The sequence below is a fragment of the Carassius auratus genome, chromosome 31, assembly GCF_003368295.1.
Source record: "Carassius auratus strain Wakin chromosome 31, ASM336829v1, whole genome shotgun sequence".
NCBI classification, from domain to species: domain Eukaryota; kingdom Metazoa; phylum Chordata; class Actinopteri; order Cypriniformes; family Cyprinidae; genus Carassius; species Carassius auratus.
Genome location: NC_039273.1, coordinates 770,376 through 787,997, shown reverse-complemented (window position 1 = coordinate 787,997; position 17,622 = coordinate 770,376). Strand labels below are relative to the sequence as shown.

Here is a 17,622-nt window from a genome sequence, read left to right as displayed (position 1 = left end):
AATGTTTAGGTGCGCTTTTCTGTTCTGTTGTTCTTTTCCTAAGAGCTTTATTTTTTCTTTGTACAAAGTACAATGGACCATAATGTAGTACAGTCACAATACCGTAGGAGTTCAAAGGTAACAATAAAAGTAAATTATTAATCCAGAGGAGGACACGAAAGTCAACCATTCATACAAGATCAACGTGTTTATTTGTGTGGGGTGTGTTTACATATTTATTTCTTCCTTTTTAAATGTTTTAATTGTAATTAATCACTTCCTCGTGAACAGTAAGATAGTGTTGTCTTATTTAAGAAATCACACACTTCCAAGAAAATTGTATTTGGTTGTCAGTTTTCAAAAAAAAATTTTTTTTACCCTTATTTACAAAAAAATAAAAAATGCATGCTTCCAATGAAGTGATATTGTTTGTTTTATTTTATTTTATATTGTTTTGTTTTGTTTCATTGTTTTGTTTTATTTTACACAATTCCAATAAAGCTGTATTTGGTTATCAGTTGTTTAATTTAATTAAATTTTTAATTTAATTTAATTTAATTTAATTTAATTTAATTTTTAAGAAATTGCATACCTCCAATAAAGTGGAATTTGGTTGTTGGTTTATTTTATTATAATTATTTTCTATCATATATATATATATATATATATAATATTTTTTTTTTTTTCAGATAAATATTCTTCAGATGGTTTAAAAAAAAAAGACAGTATGAGTTAGTAATTGATTTGTGTTACTGTGCAGTAAATTAGGCCGTTGAGTGTGCTTCATACAGAGCTAGCTGTGTTGTAATGATTGAGCAGATGGCCGAGGAGACGCACATTTCACACACTGCTGTAAGGGGCTGCTGACGGCACTCCTGCGCAGATGCTGCGTCTCCATTTCCATCTTCTACTACATTTAAACATGTTAAAAGAAAATGAAATTGAGTACTTTTTGCTTTCTGGCTTTCTCCACATAAAATGCTGCAGCTGCGCCCTGGTACAGATTTTAAAGCCATGGTATTTTGATTTATACCAAAGATCTAAACAACGTCTTGTACCAATCATGAACAGGTAAAATTATTCTTCAACTGGTGTTTTTTGAGATCGAATTATAACTAATATGATCTGATTAAATCTTGATCCCGATCTCCTTGTACACTTAGCTGAAAGCCTTTTGATATAGTTGTTTGTAATTGAATGAGCTCTCCACATCTTCCACTCAGAGTTTGACCGGAAGAGGTTTTTGTTCTCTCAGCACTTTCAGATGCAGAACGGCTCAGAGCTGTGCTTTTACCACATTGACAAACAGAGCTCATTACTTTATGCAGGAATAATCCAAACCGTTCCCAGACCTTTTCCATATACATGTGTGAACTTGTGATCCTCCTCTCAGAACATCAGGAAATAACATCAAGTGGAGAGCCGTGGCCGGGCTACATCAACAAGAAGCTGAGCAGATATTTTGGCACAGCTTCAGTGAGCAATATTAGACTGAAATCATCTTCAGGAGCGGAAGAAGTGCAGAGTCTTTCAGTAGAAGCACACTTCAGATATAATATTTCATGCACAGAGTATTTGAGAACGCCCATCTGTGTGAGTGTTGATATGCAGTAAAACTGGCAATGCACTATAGGAGCTGCACAGTGATATGACTATGTTTAGTTGACTGTTGTTGGTTTGACCTTTTTTAATAAATTGTTTTATTTTTAAAGGTAAACCCATTAGTTTGTTATATTTGACTGCTTGCTCTGCATTTTCATTGACTCTTTTCTTCTCTCTTCAGGTGCGGGTGAATCAGGGAAGAGCACCATTGTGAAACAAATGAAGTAAGTAGAAACTTTTAAGAAAAGTTTCAGAAAATTACATGTTAGGGCCCTGTAAAATATTCTGTCTTATTTTTCCATAATTCTGTTTAAATTTTCTAGTTTAGATTTTGGAGGATTTAATTATATTTTATAAAATAAAAAAGCATTTCCAATCAATTGAATTCATTAAACTATTACAGTTTAAAAATGTATTGCTATATTTTTGTTTTTTAACAATAGGGTCTTATGAATTAAAAAAAATGTTTTAATGTTATCAAATTAGTTTGGTACAAGAAATTTGCTGTTCAAATTTTGTTTTATTATTATTTGATACAAATTCATTATCAAAAATAGTGGTAATCAGTCATTAATAAATAAATAAATAAATATATATATATATATATAATTTATTTTTAAATGTAATCAAATGATAATGTAAAAATTCCTTTTTATTCTTTTTCCCAAAGTGCTGCACAAGTGTTTTTCTTTTTTTATTATTATTATTCTTTTATTATTACTTTGACAAGTACTTTCTAATGTACAGTATATTGCTGTCACAAAGTCAAACCAAACCTCTATTTTGCCGGGTTGAGTTTGTGTGTGTCTCATGGAGATGTGGTCCAGTCCACATATAGTGAGATAAGAGACACTGAAAACATCACAAGCAGTCACCACATCATTTTTAAGCATCATATTTAAGCTTCCTTTCAATTTAACATGCAAACAAGCCTGTGATTTCAGAAAGACCCATGCAGACTCTGTACTCTTCCTCTGAAACTGCTGCTTAAACTCTGATAAATCACACATTGACAGTAAATTAGCTCATTGCAGCTGCTGAGATAAAAGTGTGCGCACATTATTTATATTCAGTAATAAATCTAGGCTTCATCTGTCACACATACACAGCTCTTTGAACAAATGACATCATGTGTGTGAGACGCAGCGCTGAGACAGGAGTTAACAGAAAGCGACACTAGCTGCTGTTATGAGTTTCATTTCCGTGATGGAGTCACATTTCCGCTTGAGTGCACCTCCTTACAGACCCTGTGATGCAGCGCTGCTTCGTTACTTCAGACGCCCTCATCCTGTTCATGATTAATAGACACCATCCATCTCCTCATGATACCAAAATGTTGCACTTCTCTCTTCGTGCAGCTCTGTTCTGCTCACTCTTGTCTCGATGGTAACCCTTATTCTGCAGAACATCTCGTAAGATTAAGCATGTGTGGATGCAGACTTCATAAACATACTGAAATAGCATGCCAAATAGTGTATTTTCAATATAACAAATTTGGCATTGTTTTGTGAGGATAAATAAAAGTTGTTTGGGTTGAAGCATCATTGTACATCTTTTGCAAGCTTTAAATGTATTGGATGAAAGGTGTGTGCATTTATTGTTAGTCTTTTTATTGTACTATGTATATCTAAGTGTTAGTGTTACCAGCAGAAGACAGGAGTTTCCAACGCTTTATAACCCAGAGTAACAGTCCTGAAGGTGTCGTGAATCACACTTTTCTTCTATGCACCATTTACCAACTACATGAAGATTCAGCTTCATTTGATCAAGCCTTTTAAGATCCATTATCTTGAGCTTCCTCTTCTCTGAGCTGCTGAAAACTTTTTTTCTTCCTGACATTTTCAGTTGTTTCTTTTAAGTCATGTGCATTTAAATGATTTTGATAAAGATCCCATGTAAAATATCATTTCAATAAGGCCTTACTGGCCTATTTTATATTTGCTGACTCGCTCATACTAAGAGAAGATGACAATATCTGCTGACGTTAGTGAACATGGGATGTGTTAAATAATGCACATTACAGACACCAACAGAGGTTTTGAACCAGGCACGGAAACACTTTTCAGTTTTATGGCTGATATAGTTTATATGATGGCCAATATCAGTTTTCAAAATAAATAAAGGCTACATAATAGGTTTTAATTGGCAAATAAAGGCCTTATTAGACTCATTAGACACATTTACCAATCAGACCAATTAAAATAAATAATTTCAGAGAGTTTTGTAATTTTAATTGAGATAAAAAAAGGCTTGTTTCAGTTTGAAATGATCAAATATTGCTATTTTATTATATTGTTTATTTTATTTTATTTTCCCATCTCAGCTCTTATTTTATTCTTCTTCCTTCTTCCTTCTTCTTCTTCTTCTTCTTCCTTCTTCTTTTTCTTCTTCTTCTTCTTCTTATTATTATTATTACTTTGCATTCCTTTACAACATATAATTTTCTGTATTTTTTTTTTTATTATTATTTTTTTTTTTTTAAAGTTATTACATTTTTCATCTCCAGATATCATTATAAGCTTCTCTAGTTTAATAGTTTAAAGTTTAATGTAGTTTAGTTGACTTTAGTTACATAACATTCCCAGATGGCATTATACCATTCTCTACAGTTCTTTTAGGTCAGTATTTTAGTTGTTTAATTATGCCATTTTCCCCTCTGTTCAGAATCATCCATGAAGACGGCTACTCAGAAGACGAGTGTAAGCAGTACAGAGCGGTGGTCTACAGCAACACCATCCAGTCCATAATGGCCATCATTAAAGCCATGAGCAACCTCAAGATCGACTACGGAGAGACCGCCCGAGTGGTAAGACCTCCTGTAATGTCTGGGATGAGTATGTAGGTCATGCTGAGATTCTGTAAATAATTCAGAGAGTCCCGCACACTGTGGCAACTTCACCTTTCTGATCTTCAGGTTTAATGTTTGGCATAAAATCTCAGATCCTTTAGAGGCAGATTGGGTTATTGTGTGCATTGAATTATTCACAATGAGCAGTTTCTTGGTTATTTTAACTTGAAGTATTGCCATTACAAATACACCAGGTTAATATGTTTGGAGCCACAGTAATTTTACAGTAAATCCTTGTTCAAGGTATTCTGTAATTGCTCTAAAGCAAAGTTTCCATCCAGTTACAGCCAAGTTCTTTCAGCATGTTTTGTCCCTCGCTCAACACTGTGTGTGTGTGTGTGTGTGTGTGTGTGCAGGACGATGCGCGGCAGCTGTTTGCTCTGTCTGCAGCAGCGGAGGAGCAGGGGATCTTGACTGAAGATCTGGCCAATGTGATCCGCAGACTGTGGGCCGACAGCGGGGTCCAGGGATGTTTCACCAGGTCCAGAGAGTATCAGCTCAACGACTCTGCTGCCTAGTGAGTGTCTACAAACACACACACACACACACACACACACACACACACACACACACACACACTAGAACAGAATAAAATATAAAATGTTCTCCATTTTTTGTAAATGTTCTTTTTTTGTTGTAACAATTCATTTTTTTATTTAATGCACACTTGTTGAATGAAAGTATACATTTATTTAAAAAAAAAAAAAAATCTTAGCCCATACTTTTGCACATTAGTGTAAAATTGTTGGCTTAAACTTTAAATGCGTGGGTTGTTGGTTTATGAACGCAGTAATCCACTCGGGGGTGCGTTACTCATTTTCCTTCAGTTAAATCCTCTCACTTGTCTCATGACCTCTGTCAGATCACTGCAGCTCACGCCTCACACGGCCTGCTGTTTAATTAGGTTTCATTAATTAGATGTACTTCAGAACAACACAAGCACTTGAGGAACAGAATTGTGCGAGGAGTGGCAACAGAAAACTAAATTACAAATCTCTCTCTAGACAAAAAGTGACTTTAAAGGCGCACATAAACACTGATGCATGATGGGAGGCAGGTTCAAGCAGGGAACTCAATGCCAAGTCCATCTATTGTTGTTGGCAGAAATGTCTCCTGCCTTTGGTTCATTTGATTCATAACCTTTTGCTCAGAGGGTTATTGCTTAGATGCATGTAGCTTTGTAGACAAGTAGAAATTGTGCTCAAATATAAATGTATTTATAAAGATAAATGTAAAGTTCTACCTGAAAAAATACTAACTGAGATATATATATATATATATATATATAAGGGAATTTAATTAAGCATTTATTTTATTATAAAGTATATAAATGAAATCTTTTATATGTATATAATTTTTCTGTTTCATGTGATTTTTTTTTTTTTTTAGTGCTGTCAATCAATATAAAAATTAACTAATTTAACTTCTTATGATATTAAATAATAACATTATTAGTTATTAAATCATTAAAACCGAGGAACAACTTTTCACTCAAGTGTCAGATTTGAGTATCACGTCATAAAATATTTTTAAACATGTATTTAACATGGATTTAATAAAACATTGTAATTAACTAATTATAACATTTTCATTGCACAGAATGCAAGCAAACTTCAGTCCAGCCAGAATTCAACCCTCTCAAAAACTCTGCCCCCTGCGATAATTGAGTTAAATATTTTTAATACATTAAACTGAAAAAATAAACGCATGAATTACCACACTAATTTTGACAGCACTATCTGTTTTATTTATGATGATAAAACATATATTTGAGGTTTTAATTGTGGTTAGTAGTTCAGATCTCATATTTAAGTTCTTGGGCTCAAAACTGCTATAGTCAGAGATAGTTAAGAGTAATAACTACTTCATACTTAAGTTAGTCCTTAACCAAGATCAGAAGTAGCATTAAGACTTGCGTTCAGCTGCGTATGTTTGTTGAAAGAGACCGTCTCAGTAGTTAAAGCAGATGGAGTGTGTCACCATCCTCAGGCCTTCTCTCTGTCCTGAAGCCCATTAAAACCAGCGCTGGCGGGAAATAAACTCCAACGCTTGAAGGAAGATAGTGGGTCATTTCAGTTCATCTCGCAATTAGATGTTTTTCAATTATGATTGTAATTATAATTTTCTTCTGAATAATGTGAGTCTTGAGTATTTCCTCATTGTGTGATCAGAAAAGCGTGGTTTTAATAAGAAGTTAATGGTGGATGCAAAATAATCATTTTATTTGTTTAATTTAATAGAATTATTGTTCTTGTATATGTTGTCACTGTTTGTTGTAAATCAGTTTGAACTGAAGAGCTTGCAGTGGAATTAAAAAATGGCATGCAGTTACATTAAGATTTATATATATTTACATATGATCGGCTATGAATCCTTTCCCTCGTTCTCTCTTTCTCTATCACCATATGCTTATGTGAATATATTGAATTTAATAAAAACACATGTGTGTCATATTTCACTCCAAAATATTGAAATTATTGTAATATTAAGTTATAACCAATTTGAAGATCTTTTTTTCTTTTTTTTTTTTTTAGAATTTTGTAGACAATTATTTCATCCTGTAATAGAAGTGTAAATCCGATTAATTTAACATATTTTCTAGATGTATAACATATATAAAATATTCTGTGTGTGTGTGAAGTACAGCCTAATAATGTTCTTGACAGGCTTTATTATATTCATCCAATAAAGTAGAAAAGGGTTGCCTTTAACTCTGTTTAAATAGTCAGAAAACACTGGTGAACTTATTAGGACTGTTATTATGAAACTGAAATTGTATCTTCAGTTGATCACAAGTATGAGCTAATTTTTCAGCCTGAATCATGATGTATGAAAGGTCAGTGTCCGTCGGGGTTGCCATAGTAATGCTCTCAGCGCTCGGGCCTGTATCCTGTCATACAGCGACGGTCCTCTGAGCTAATATGACCATGTTTATGGCTTCCAGGCAAAGTCTAATTCACACTTGAGCAGCTGTTGTGTTGCTGAAAGCGCTGAAGATTGGACTCGAATCAAACTTCACTCTGATCACTGTCCTGTATACAGCAGGCAGATTTACTGTAAGCATGAACATGCAAATGAACAGCTACAGTAGCCACGGTGTGCAGTATGCAACCAGAGTACAGTGTATTCAAAAGCGTGCATATATATATATATAATAAAATGTAAATTAATAATGTAAATTAAAATTTATGCATTTAGCAGACGCTTTTATCCAAAGCGACTTACAGTGCAATCAATTTTTACCTATCGTGTGTTCCCGGGGATATATATATAAATATGTGTATGTATATAAATATAACTGTATGTGTATTCGTACCGGACCGTTTCGATACGGTGCACGTGTGTACTGAATGACCAAATGCAATATTTTGTGTGCGGAACATACACATTTTTGTGTTTCCAACTAACATATTGTAAGTGGCGAATGAACCGAATCGTGACTTTAAAACCGAGGTACGTACTGAACCGTGATTTTTGCGTACCGTTACACCCCTAATATATATATATATATATATATATATATATATATATATATATATATAGACCATTAGAGACTTATTTACTAACCAATGCCATTACATTTCAATTATATATACACTGTAACACACAATGCATATTTTATATATATATATATATATATATATTGTGTGTTACAGTGTATATATAATTGAAATGTAATGGCATTGGTTAGTAAGTAAGTCTCTAATGGTCTGTCAAGTAAATAATCTTGAATCTAGAGAGGTTTGCTGACTAAAATGTTGTGAACTCCTGTAGTAAGCAATACTGTAGTATTCTGTTGCAAGCAGATGATTGTAAACACAGCTTATCAGGCGTTAAGAGCAGGTGTGGGACCTCAAAAGTGAGCACGGATGCGGTGAATGCATTTGCCCACATACTGTGTGACTGTGAGACATACTGTACATGAAGGCTGATTTAATGCTGCACTCAGCGGGTCACTGAGAATGAAGCTTTTTGAAATGGACTGCATGTATTAATGATTAATTTCATGACAGTTCTTCATCTGAGCTGTGAATTGTGACCTAATTGTGTGTGTGTGTGTGTGTGTGTGTGTAGTTATCTGAATGATCTGGAGAGGATAGCACGGGCAGACTACATCCCCACCCAGCAGGACGTCTTGAGGACCCGAGTGAAGACCACTGGGATCGTGGAGACACATTTCACTTTTAAAGATCTGCACTTCAAGTGAGAAAGATTTGGCTCATGAAATGTTAATGGTCATGTAAAAAGTGACACTTTCATCTGCTGCTGCTGCATTTCAGTACCGCCAACATCAAATATTCTCCCGTTTTATGGCCTCCTTATTCCCTCCTCTCTTCAGGATGTTTGATGTGGGAGGTCAGAGGTCAGAGAGGAAGAAATGGATCCATTGCTTTGAGGGAGTAACAGCCATCATCTTCTGTGTGGCTCTTAGCGCTTATGACCTGGTGCTGGCAGAAGACGAGGAGATGGTGAGTTTCAGATACAGCTGGAGAAGAGTAGGCTTGGAAAGGTTTAGTTTTAGGTCTGATCTTTAAAAAAAAAATAATAAATCCTTATCCTGTAATCAGAGCCACAGGAGTAATCATGGGAACACTGTGGGTTATCCAAACTGAAACCTGAATTATGAACCTTGCACAAGAATCGTACATTTCAATTCCAACCTGTTTTTATTTTCTGATATGCGATATGTAATTTTTACTAGATTGAGCAATGTATTTAAATATATTAAAGTGAAACAAAATTATCATAAGATGGTTGAACTATTTCATTATTTTAAAGATGAGCAATACATAAAAAATAAAAACATAAAATGATGACACAGAAAATTATATTAAGATTGTATTATAAAATGATAAGATTGGGAAAGAAATTCAATATTTTAATGTTGTGCAATACATTTAAACAAATTAAAATGATGTAACATAAGATTGAGGAAATATTTCATTATTTTAAGGTCATGCAATACATTTAAACAAATTAAAATGATATAACATCATATGTTTGTGGAAGTATTTCTTTATTTTGAGGTTGAGCAATACACTTAAATTTAAATGATATTAAATTATCTGAAGATTGGGGAAGTAATTCATTATTTTAATTAAAACAATTTAAAATGTCAATTTCTTTTATTATTTTTTTAATGTTTTTTTTTAGGGCTTTCGGACAAAATCACAGAAAAAACAAAGTATTGTTTAAAAAAATCCTCTTCATCATTCATGTTGCATTTTATGCAATTAATATTGGCAGCGATATACTGATAGTATTAGTAATAATTTCAGTGTACAAAGAGTAAAAGGCTCTTTTACGTAAGTGGTTAAATCACGTTGGATATAAAAAAATAATCAAACACCATGTTATTTTCTGAAAGAAATGCCCCCATTTTGATTTAGGATGGTATCTTTTGTGTTGTCAACTCTGATTAATGCATATCTAATACTGGTGTACACTAGAATGCATGCTCTCCGCAGCGCAAACGCGAGCTGACAGCGTCCTCTGGTGTTGAGTTACTGTGCAATCTTCATCTTTCAATAAGTCACTCTCCTCTTTTTCAGAAACCGCATGCATGAAAGCATGAAACTGTTCGACTCCATCTGTAACAACAAGTGGTTCACCGAGACCTCCATCATCCTTTTCCTCAACAAGAAGGATCTGTTTGAGGAGAAGATCACGCGCAGCCCTCTCACCATCTGCTACCCGGAGTACTCAGGTCTTTGACTTCACCACTGTGCAAATGATTTTCTGTGATGATCACTATCATCAAAAATGATGCTTTAATAAAACACAGAACATTCATTTGATTTAGTTTTGGCATGTGTAATAAGACTGAAATATTATGATAATGCTGAAAAGAAAAAGAAAAAAAAGGTTTAAGTGCATGACGAGATTTTTTGGGTGGTTTTTATACAGGAGCTAATAAATACGATGAGGCTGCCAGTTACATCCAGACCAAGTTTGAGGACCTCAACAAGAAAAAAGACACAAAGGAAATCTACACCCACTTTACCTGTGCGACTGACACTAAGAACGTGCAGTTTGTGTTCGACGCCGTCACTGACGTCATCATCAAAAACAACCTGAAGGACTGCGGCCTCTTTTAATGAAGGAGCCCAAGAGAATGACCAGGTCAGTACACACAGACCATTCATACACGAAACACTTTCATATGCATGAGCAGAGCTGCTCAGAAACAGCATCAAATAAAGGCTTTTTCAAACATTTGAGGAACACTTACACTACCGTTTGGTAATAGTTTAATGCTTTTGAGAGAAATATCTTTTCAACAAGGCTGCATTTATTTGGTCAAAAGTACAGGGAAAACCGTAATATTGTCAAATATTATTTCAATTTAAAATAACCGTTTTCTGTTTTAATATATTGTAAAATTAAATGTATTCCTGTGATCAAAGCTGTATTTCAGCATCATTCCTCCAGTCTTCCGTGTCACTTGATTCTTCAGAAATCATTTTAACATGCTGATTTTGTGCTCTTTTTATCAGGATTGAAATGCTGCTTCATATTTTTGTGGATTTCAGGATTCAGAAACATTTGTTATATAATCTCAAAAACACTTTTAATTTAATGCATCCGTGTTTAATAAAAATATTAAAACTTGATGACCTTTTGATTTTCAAATGGATAATTGCCAAACCCTATTTAATTTAAAGCTAGCACAGTCACACTTCACAAACAAATGATTTAACATATAGTTAGTTTGTGAGTGTATAATTCATACTTCTTCATTTGTTGTGATTATTCCTCAGGAAGGTGTAAACTGTTTGACGGACCTGGTTCTACACGACATGCTAGACTGCCTTCAACTACCTTTAAGAATCATAATGTTTTTTGTTTTGTTTTGTTTTTTATTTGACGACCTGAAAAAGACTTGTGAACAAGGAAGAGAGAAGAAACTTCAGTGAATTCCAGCACACCACCCTTCTTTCCTGAACCTGATTTTAGTTTGGTTCTCAATGTGTAAATATTTAATTTTGCGGTTCTTTTCTGCCAGAAAACATGTGGAGAGTCAGGATTATATTCTGAAATATTGTTTCTATTGAGCGTTCGGTTTTGTTTTCCACAGTTTTCCAATGAGGTGGGTGAGGACTTCTTTTATGGATGTGCTAATTTTATTAAACTCAGTGGCAAAATGCTTCTTTTGTAAAGTTAATGTGAGCACAGAAAGAAAACGAGACATCCCTTTTGTAACGGCGACTCTTCATCCCAGACTCGAGCTGTGTGTTGTTGCATGACGGATCATATGAAATTGCTCGCTCATTTCAGACCACGGCTCGTGACATTCCCTCACATGTCTTCACTCTCTCTTCTAGCTTGTCTTTGACAGCGTCCAGAATTGACTAGCGTGTAACACATTTATATCTGCCCTCACGTTTCTTCTTCCTGTTGCTGTACCATCCCTTCTTTTGCGCGATGTCTGTGCCTTGTTTTCACTGTCTGTAGATCATAGGGAAAAGTGTAAAAGTGTTGAGCACATTTTAAGAGCTAAATAAAACTTAGACCACAGTCTAAATATCTTAATACCATGAAAGATTTCATTGGAAATAAAAGTTATGTAAGACAGACCTGTGCACCTTGTGTCTTATTTATTTTGAGTCTTGATGCAGCAAATGTGTTTTTGCTGAACTTGATTATCCTACTGCCAGGTAAGGGATTTCCTTTTTTTTTTTTTTTTGTTCATGCTACTGTAGTTCATATTCATCATACTTCTGCACTGTTATGTCTTTACCACATGATGGCGCTAGAGGAACATTTGTGTAAAAAAAATTGACTCCTAAATGACTGGCAATCCTTGCTGTGTAAACTAGCTGATAAGAGTCTTATTAGTTACATAAAAAACACCTTAAACTACACTCGGGCAAATATTAGCCTAGATAATATTACAAATTATACAGTGATGGTATTATCATGTTTCTGAGTACCCTAAAGTACATCCCATGATTTCATTTGATTCGGATACCATCCTTTTTTGTGTTATATAAAATAACATATTAGGACACTTTTTATATTTATAATTTAAGTTCTATTTCATTTTATTTGATAATGATGTTGTTAATTTATATCTGTTTATAAAGTTCATCATCTAGTCTCAGTTGCGATTGCGAAGCGCTCGTTCTTCGCTCATGTTTCACTTCTCGCTCTATGATTGGCTGGCAGACGGACGGATGTCGCTGATTGGTTGAGATTATCCTGACAGGAAACTGACAGCACGATTAAAAGCGCTCAGCGCTCAGTCCACACGCGCACCGACTGACAGCACGAGCAGGAGTCGATGTGTTCCTCTGGACTGCTTTATAACTCTTGGATATTTTTTGTGAACAGTTGGTTAGTCTCTCAAACGCCCTAAGGTTGCATATACACACAGCTCTGCATTATTTAAATAATATATTTATGCCACATCATTTTTTTTCTCTCTCAAGGGAAACAATACAAGGTGGACTAACTCAGCAAACGAAAAATAAACATGGTAAGTTAACGTTAGATGTTTTACTTTGCTTGTTTTGTTCTTGTTCATTTAGAGATGGTTTTGTTGTCTGAAAAGCTGAAACTGAAGTATATACGGAATATAAAATTAGATATACTGGTTAGTCGAGATTTTTATATTTTATTAACAGTAACTTGACAAAATGTCACCAGCATGTTTTTTTTATTTAGTTAATGGACTAGTAACCAAATGGTCAATTCACTTCTGTCTCTGAGAGGACGTTTTGCAGCAACTCTTGCAAAAAATTTTACCCTGGTAAATGATTTTACAGTAATAATTTAAATGGCCAGTGGTACTGTAGTGTCTGTGTGTTTTGTGCACTTCCACAAAATGTCAGTTTAGAGTCTTAAAAGCTATATCTGGCATCTTAATTTCATTTTTTCAATTAATATTCTTATAATTTTAACTCAAAATATTAATGCGACACCCGCACTGGCACATTATGTGCCTTCCTCTGGGATTATAACCAATCTTGAACTGTAATATGGTTTTTGAAATGAAATCATATTTTTCAGCTGTGATGGAGGTTAACCACCACCCAACTCTGCATTTGCCATGGCCTCTGGCAACCACTGGCTTTTCAAACACACACATATTTGCAGCTTAAAGCCAAATGGCTAAATTCTCACAGCTGTGATAACATCATGGAATGGTCACTGGTCCTATAGCCCTGCTTCAACCCGTCTGTACACATACGTGGGTGTTTTTTCCGCAAGCATTCCCAAAAAATTCCAAATGCTTTATGGCTACTACAGAGCTGGAAGTGAAAGTAAATGTTGTCAAGCAATGTTGGGGGTAAGGTTGGGGGTTCGATTCCCCAGGAACACGTGATGGGTATAAAATTGTTAGCCTGAATGCACTGTTAAGTCACTTTGGATAAAAGCATCTGCTAAATTCTTACATTTTAAAATAAATGTTAACTAAAATAAAATTAAAATAACTTATTTCAGTTCTCATCTTCAGTTAGTTTAACATGATTTACTAAAATAATACAAAATTTATTGACAACATTTATAGACAATCAAATATTTTTTTTCATATTAAAACTTTAAATGTAAAAATTAAAACAGAAAATAAAAAAAATATAGACCAATTAAAACTAATAGTATCTGCATTACACGAAAATAACACTGGTTTAAAGCAGAAATGTACATCTGTTTTTTTATTTTATTATTATTATTGTTTTTATTTTATATTTAAGTAATTATAATTTCTGCATCATTTTAATATATTAGTTTTTTGTGATTTAATATTTTATTTATAATTTTTTTTTTTAATCAAAGCAATGGCATTAGTCTACTGTTCTGATCAATATATTTATATTAATGCATTGCGGACACATTTCCCAATTATAAGTGCATTTCTGTGAATATAAGTTTTGGTTGTATCGAACCCTCCTAAATAGACTGATGTACATAATTAGTCTGATCCCAGTTCATTTGCTGTAAACTACAGCCAACACAGTGGAGCATTGTTCCAAAAAATGACATAATTTCCTTTTGGACCACGACAATCCGTGCACTAATCATGAACTTGAGGTGGGAGAAGTGTGGACTCTTTCTTCCACAAGCAGTGCAGGAAGGGACTCCTCTTGTTTCCGGTTCCCACAATCAGTGCGGATGTATCTGCATGCTTCATGCTCTGACTCTTCTCCCCCGAGACTCAGCCAAATGGATTGCGTGTTAGTTTCTCTCACTCTCATCATGTTGTTGATTAGTGCTGCGGGTTTAAACTGTGGAAAACTCCGGAATGCTTTCATCTGAGGGGAAAACCAGTCAACTTTATGGCTTGTTTGATTGGCCTGGTCCATGGATTGTTTTCAAAGGTGATTATAGTTTCTGGACACGGTCTCACAATGGATTTACAGTTTTATTTCGAACATTTTTGAGGAACAAGCTCATCTTGTCCTTAAGAAAAAGTACTGCGATTGTACAATGCAACAGTGCTGGGTTTTTATTGATAAATAAAACCATAAACATTGTGAAATAAAAAAAGAAAATGACAAATTTACTAAAACTTTAACTAAAATTAAAACTTCAATTTTGTATATATATATATATATATATATAATTTTTTTTTATAAACTTTAAAATGAAAACAAAATAAAATAAATTCCAAAAATATTTTCAACAAAAAAAGTGATTCAAAAAAATATATATATATAAAAAAACAAAAAAACAAATGGGACAGTGATGAAGAATGGGTCTACATCTACTGCACTTATAGACTGAAGACTGCAGTTTGTGTAGTCAAGGTACTAACCTTTTTATTTATTTTTTCTCTCTCCAGCTGTGCGTTCGCAGTTCAGGTGAATGTTTCCGGGACCAGATGCGCTGCATGATGAGGTCTCTGCAGGATCTGAAGCAGATAAGAGAACCCGACGATCAAACGAATTGCTCATACGTGACTCGAGCCTGTCAAAAAAGGGCACAACAGCGGGAGCAGCTCAGCCGCCTGCGGAGTTCTGACATCAGTGACGCCAGCACCTACGATTCGGCCTGCTGCTTGGACAGTCCGCTGGAGGAAGAGGAGGATGAGGAGGCCAGTGCTGGCCGTCTACCTCGAGGCTCCCCGAGCAGCATGAAAAGTCTAGACTTTGATTCAGGATACTCTGAAGCATCGTGGCAGGACGAAGGTGTGGTGTTGAGACGTGCGAGGAATGTACGCGTTTCATCGTCCGCGTGCATCCGCACGAACCAAATTCGACCTAAATCCACATCAGATGCATGCCTGGAGCGCTGGATGCCGTTTGAGGCCAGCGACCCAACGGACTGGACCACGTCTTTGTTAACCCGAGGGCGTAACAGGCAACCATTGGTTCTTGGGGACAACAGCTTTGCAGATCTTATTAAGAACTGGATGGATCTTCCAGAATGCCCAGATTCTGCAGAACTCAAGCCGAACGCTAGCCGCAAAATAGCAAAGGACTTTCTGGTCAACATGCGGCGGAAATTAGCGGGCATGTCAAAGGGAGTCGAGGAGAGAAAGGCTTGCACTAAACGCATGTCTTGTCCGGTGGGATTTCAAGCCCCCAAACCGTTCTTTCACCAGTCCCACACAAGTTTGCACCATTTGGAACCAGACTTTTACCAGTTCAGCACTGTCATGAAGACTGGGAGTCGACAGCCTATCATATGCAATGACATCATTGGATACATCTGATGTGTTTATTTAAATGGACTGGACTCTATTTCTGAAAAAATCTAATATTGTTCTACATAATTAATAAATGTTTTTATATAAAATAAACTCTTCTGCGTATTTCTAAAAGCCAAAGTGTCATGTTATAAATCAATTGATGACAGTGAGGATTTAACAATATGAAAGTGCCATTAAAGCATTTTTTAAAAGTTATATACCATATAGTAAAAAAAAAAAAAAAAAAATCTAGTTTAAAGCAAGTCTCAAAATCTGCTTTTATAAATCGGTTGCAAGTGCAACTTGAAATACAAGAAATCAATTTTCAACACATTTATTAAAGAATCAGAATAAGTCTTCCAGTTCATAATCCCCCAATTATTTTCAGCGCCTACCAACATTGAATTTGTTTAGCTCTCATAAGTTTGATGTTCTCCTACATTCAATTAAAATCAAATGACTTGAACCACACTGAATTGCTAATTTACAGTGCAAATATTATGCTTCATTTCTAAGCAGACTAAAACATGTCTTTAATAATGATATGATATGTAGACATAAACAGTATTACATATATATATATATATATATATATATATATGCAGAATTTAAGGCTTATAACCAGAATGCAATCGCAAGTAAAAGTATGAGATCCACTGCTGTAATGTGATTAGGACTGAATGCACACAGATGCATCTATAGGTGATTGAATTAATTAACTGAAGCAGACGCAGCTCATTTGTGTCTCTGGCACTTCTCATTCATGCTAACAGTGAAGCGAGGGCTGGGTGGGCAGGGCTGCATAACAAAGGGAGGGGGGTGGGAATAACAGACCACGGGGGTCATATTGATACAGGAAACACGTTTAAAAGAAACAACAGAACTTTGCCTATGTCGTACAATAAAGGTTTTTAATATATTCTATTCAATAACATTGTTAACTGTTTATAATATCTGCTTATAGAGACATCAGCCTTAAACTTTGTTTTTGTCCTTTACATCAGTTATATTTGTATAAAATACACTATATATGATGTCAGTACATTAATAGCACATTTGAGCAGCATTGGTAAACTAGGTAAATATAAAAAAATGCCAAGTCTCATGCAGGTTTTTTTCAGACCGCAGACCATAATCATGTAAAAATTTGTTTTATTGTGATATATAAAATTTCCAATTTTGTTTTTCAAGTTTTGCAAGAATTTCGTGATACTAAACTTTAAGATGACTGAAAATTTTACTTGAATTCATCGTTTATTCTTACTTTTGGAAACTTAATTTTTTATCAATTAATTGTATTACTATTATTATTATTTCAGTTGTAGTAATTTTAAGCACGTGTTTTTGTGCTCACGTGCGTTTTCTCTGAATCGCACTTTTGAGAAAAGATCTTAGAACAAATTTGGGATGGTTTACACAGAACATTTTCTAAATGAGGCCCCTGGTTTCCAGCATCACCTGAGCAGGTCTCTGATGGCCGGGACATCATCCTCTTCAAATGAGGGAATGATCTCCAACATCTGCGGCTGATCTGGAATCTCCAAATCAGTTATGCTGC

The 17,622-nt window shown here is 34.8% G+C and overlaps 2 protein-coding genes across 2 annotated transcripts; both read left to right on the top strand.

Annotated features, from left to right (window-relative positions):
• The first annotated feature begins 1,785 nt into the window (after window positions 1-1,785).
• On the top strand, window positions 1,786-12,006 carry LOC113050132 (guanine nucleotide-binding protein G(i) subunit alpha-2-like). The gene is made up of 8 exons (XM_026212831.1): window positions 1,786-1,805; window positions 4,246-4,387; window positions 4,786-4,946; window positions 8,504-8,632; window positions 8,769-8,897; window positions 9,982-10,136; window positions 10,337-10,552; window positions 11,191-12,006. Exons 1-7 carry the CDS (start codon window positions 1,801-1,803, stop codon window positions 10,525-10,527), a joined length of 912 nt encoding a protein of 303 aa, XP_026068616.1. The 5' UTR covers window positions 1,786-1,800; the 3' UTR covers window positions 10,528-10,552; window positions 11,191-12,006.
• Window positions 12,007-12,677: 671 nt separating this feature from the next.
• On the top strand, window positions 12,678-16,175 carry LOC113050131 (PAK4-inhibitor inka2-like). Its single transcript, XM_026212830.1, has 3 exons — window positions 12,678-12,766; window positions 12,862-12,908; window positions 15,216-16,175. The coding sequence occupies exons 2-3, from the start codon at window positions 12,906-12,908 to the stop codon at window positions 16,086-16,088; spliced, it is 876 nt and encodes a 291-aa protein (XP_026068615.1). The 5' UTR covers window positions 12,678-12,766; window positions 12,862-12,905; the 3' UTR covers window positions 16,089-16,175.
• Window positions 16,176-17,622: the final 1,447 nt, after the last annotated feature.

Bases quoted from the DNA above. Each gene is read 5' to 3' on its own strand.
- LOC113050132 (XM_026212831.1), top strand. The intron at 4,388-4,785 runs GTAAGACCTCCT...GTGTGTGTGCAG, and splicing joins ACGGAGAGACCGCCCGAGTG to GACGATGCGCGGCAGCTGTT. The intron at 8,633-8,768 runs GTGAGAAAGATT...TCCTCTCTTCAG, and splicing joins TTTAAAGATCTGCACTTCAA to GATGTTTGATGTGGGAGGTC.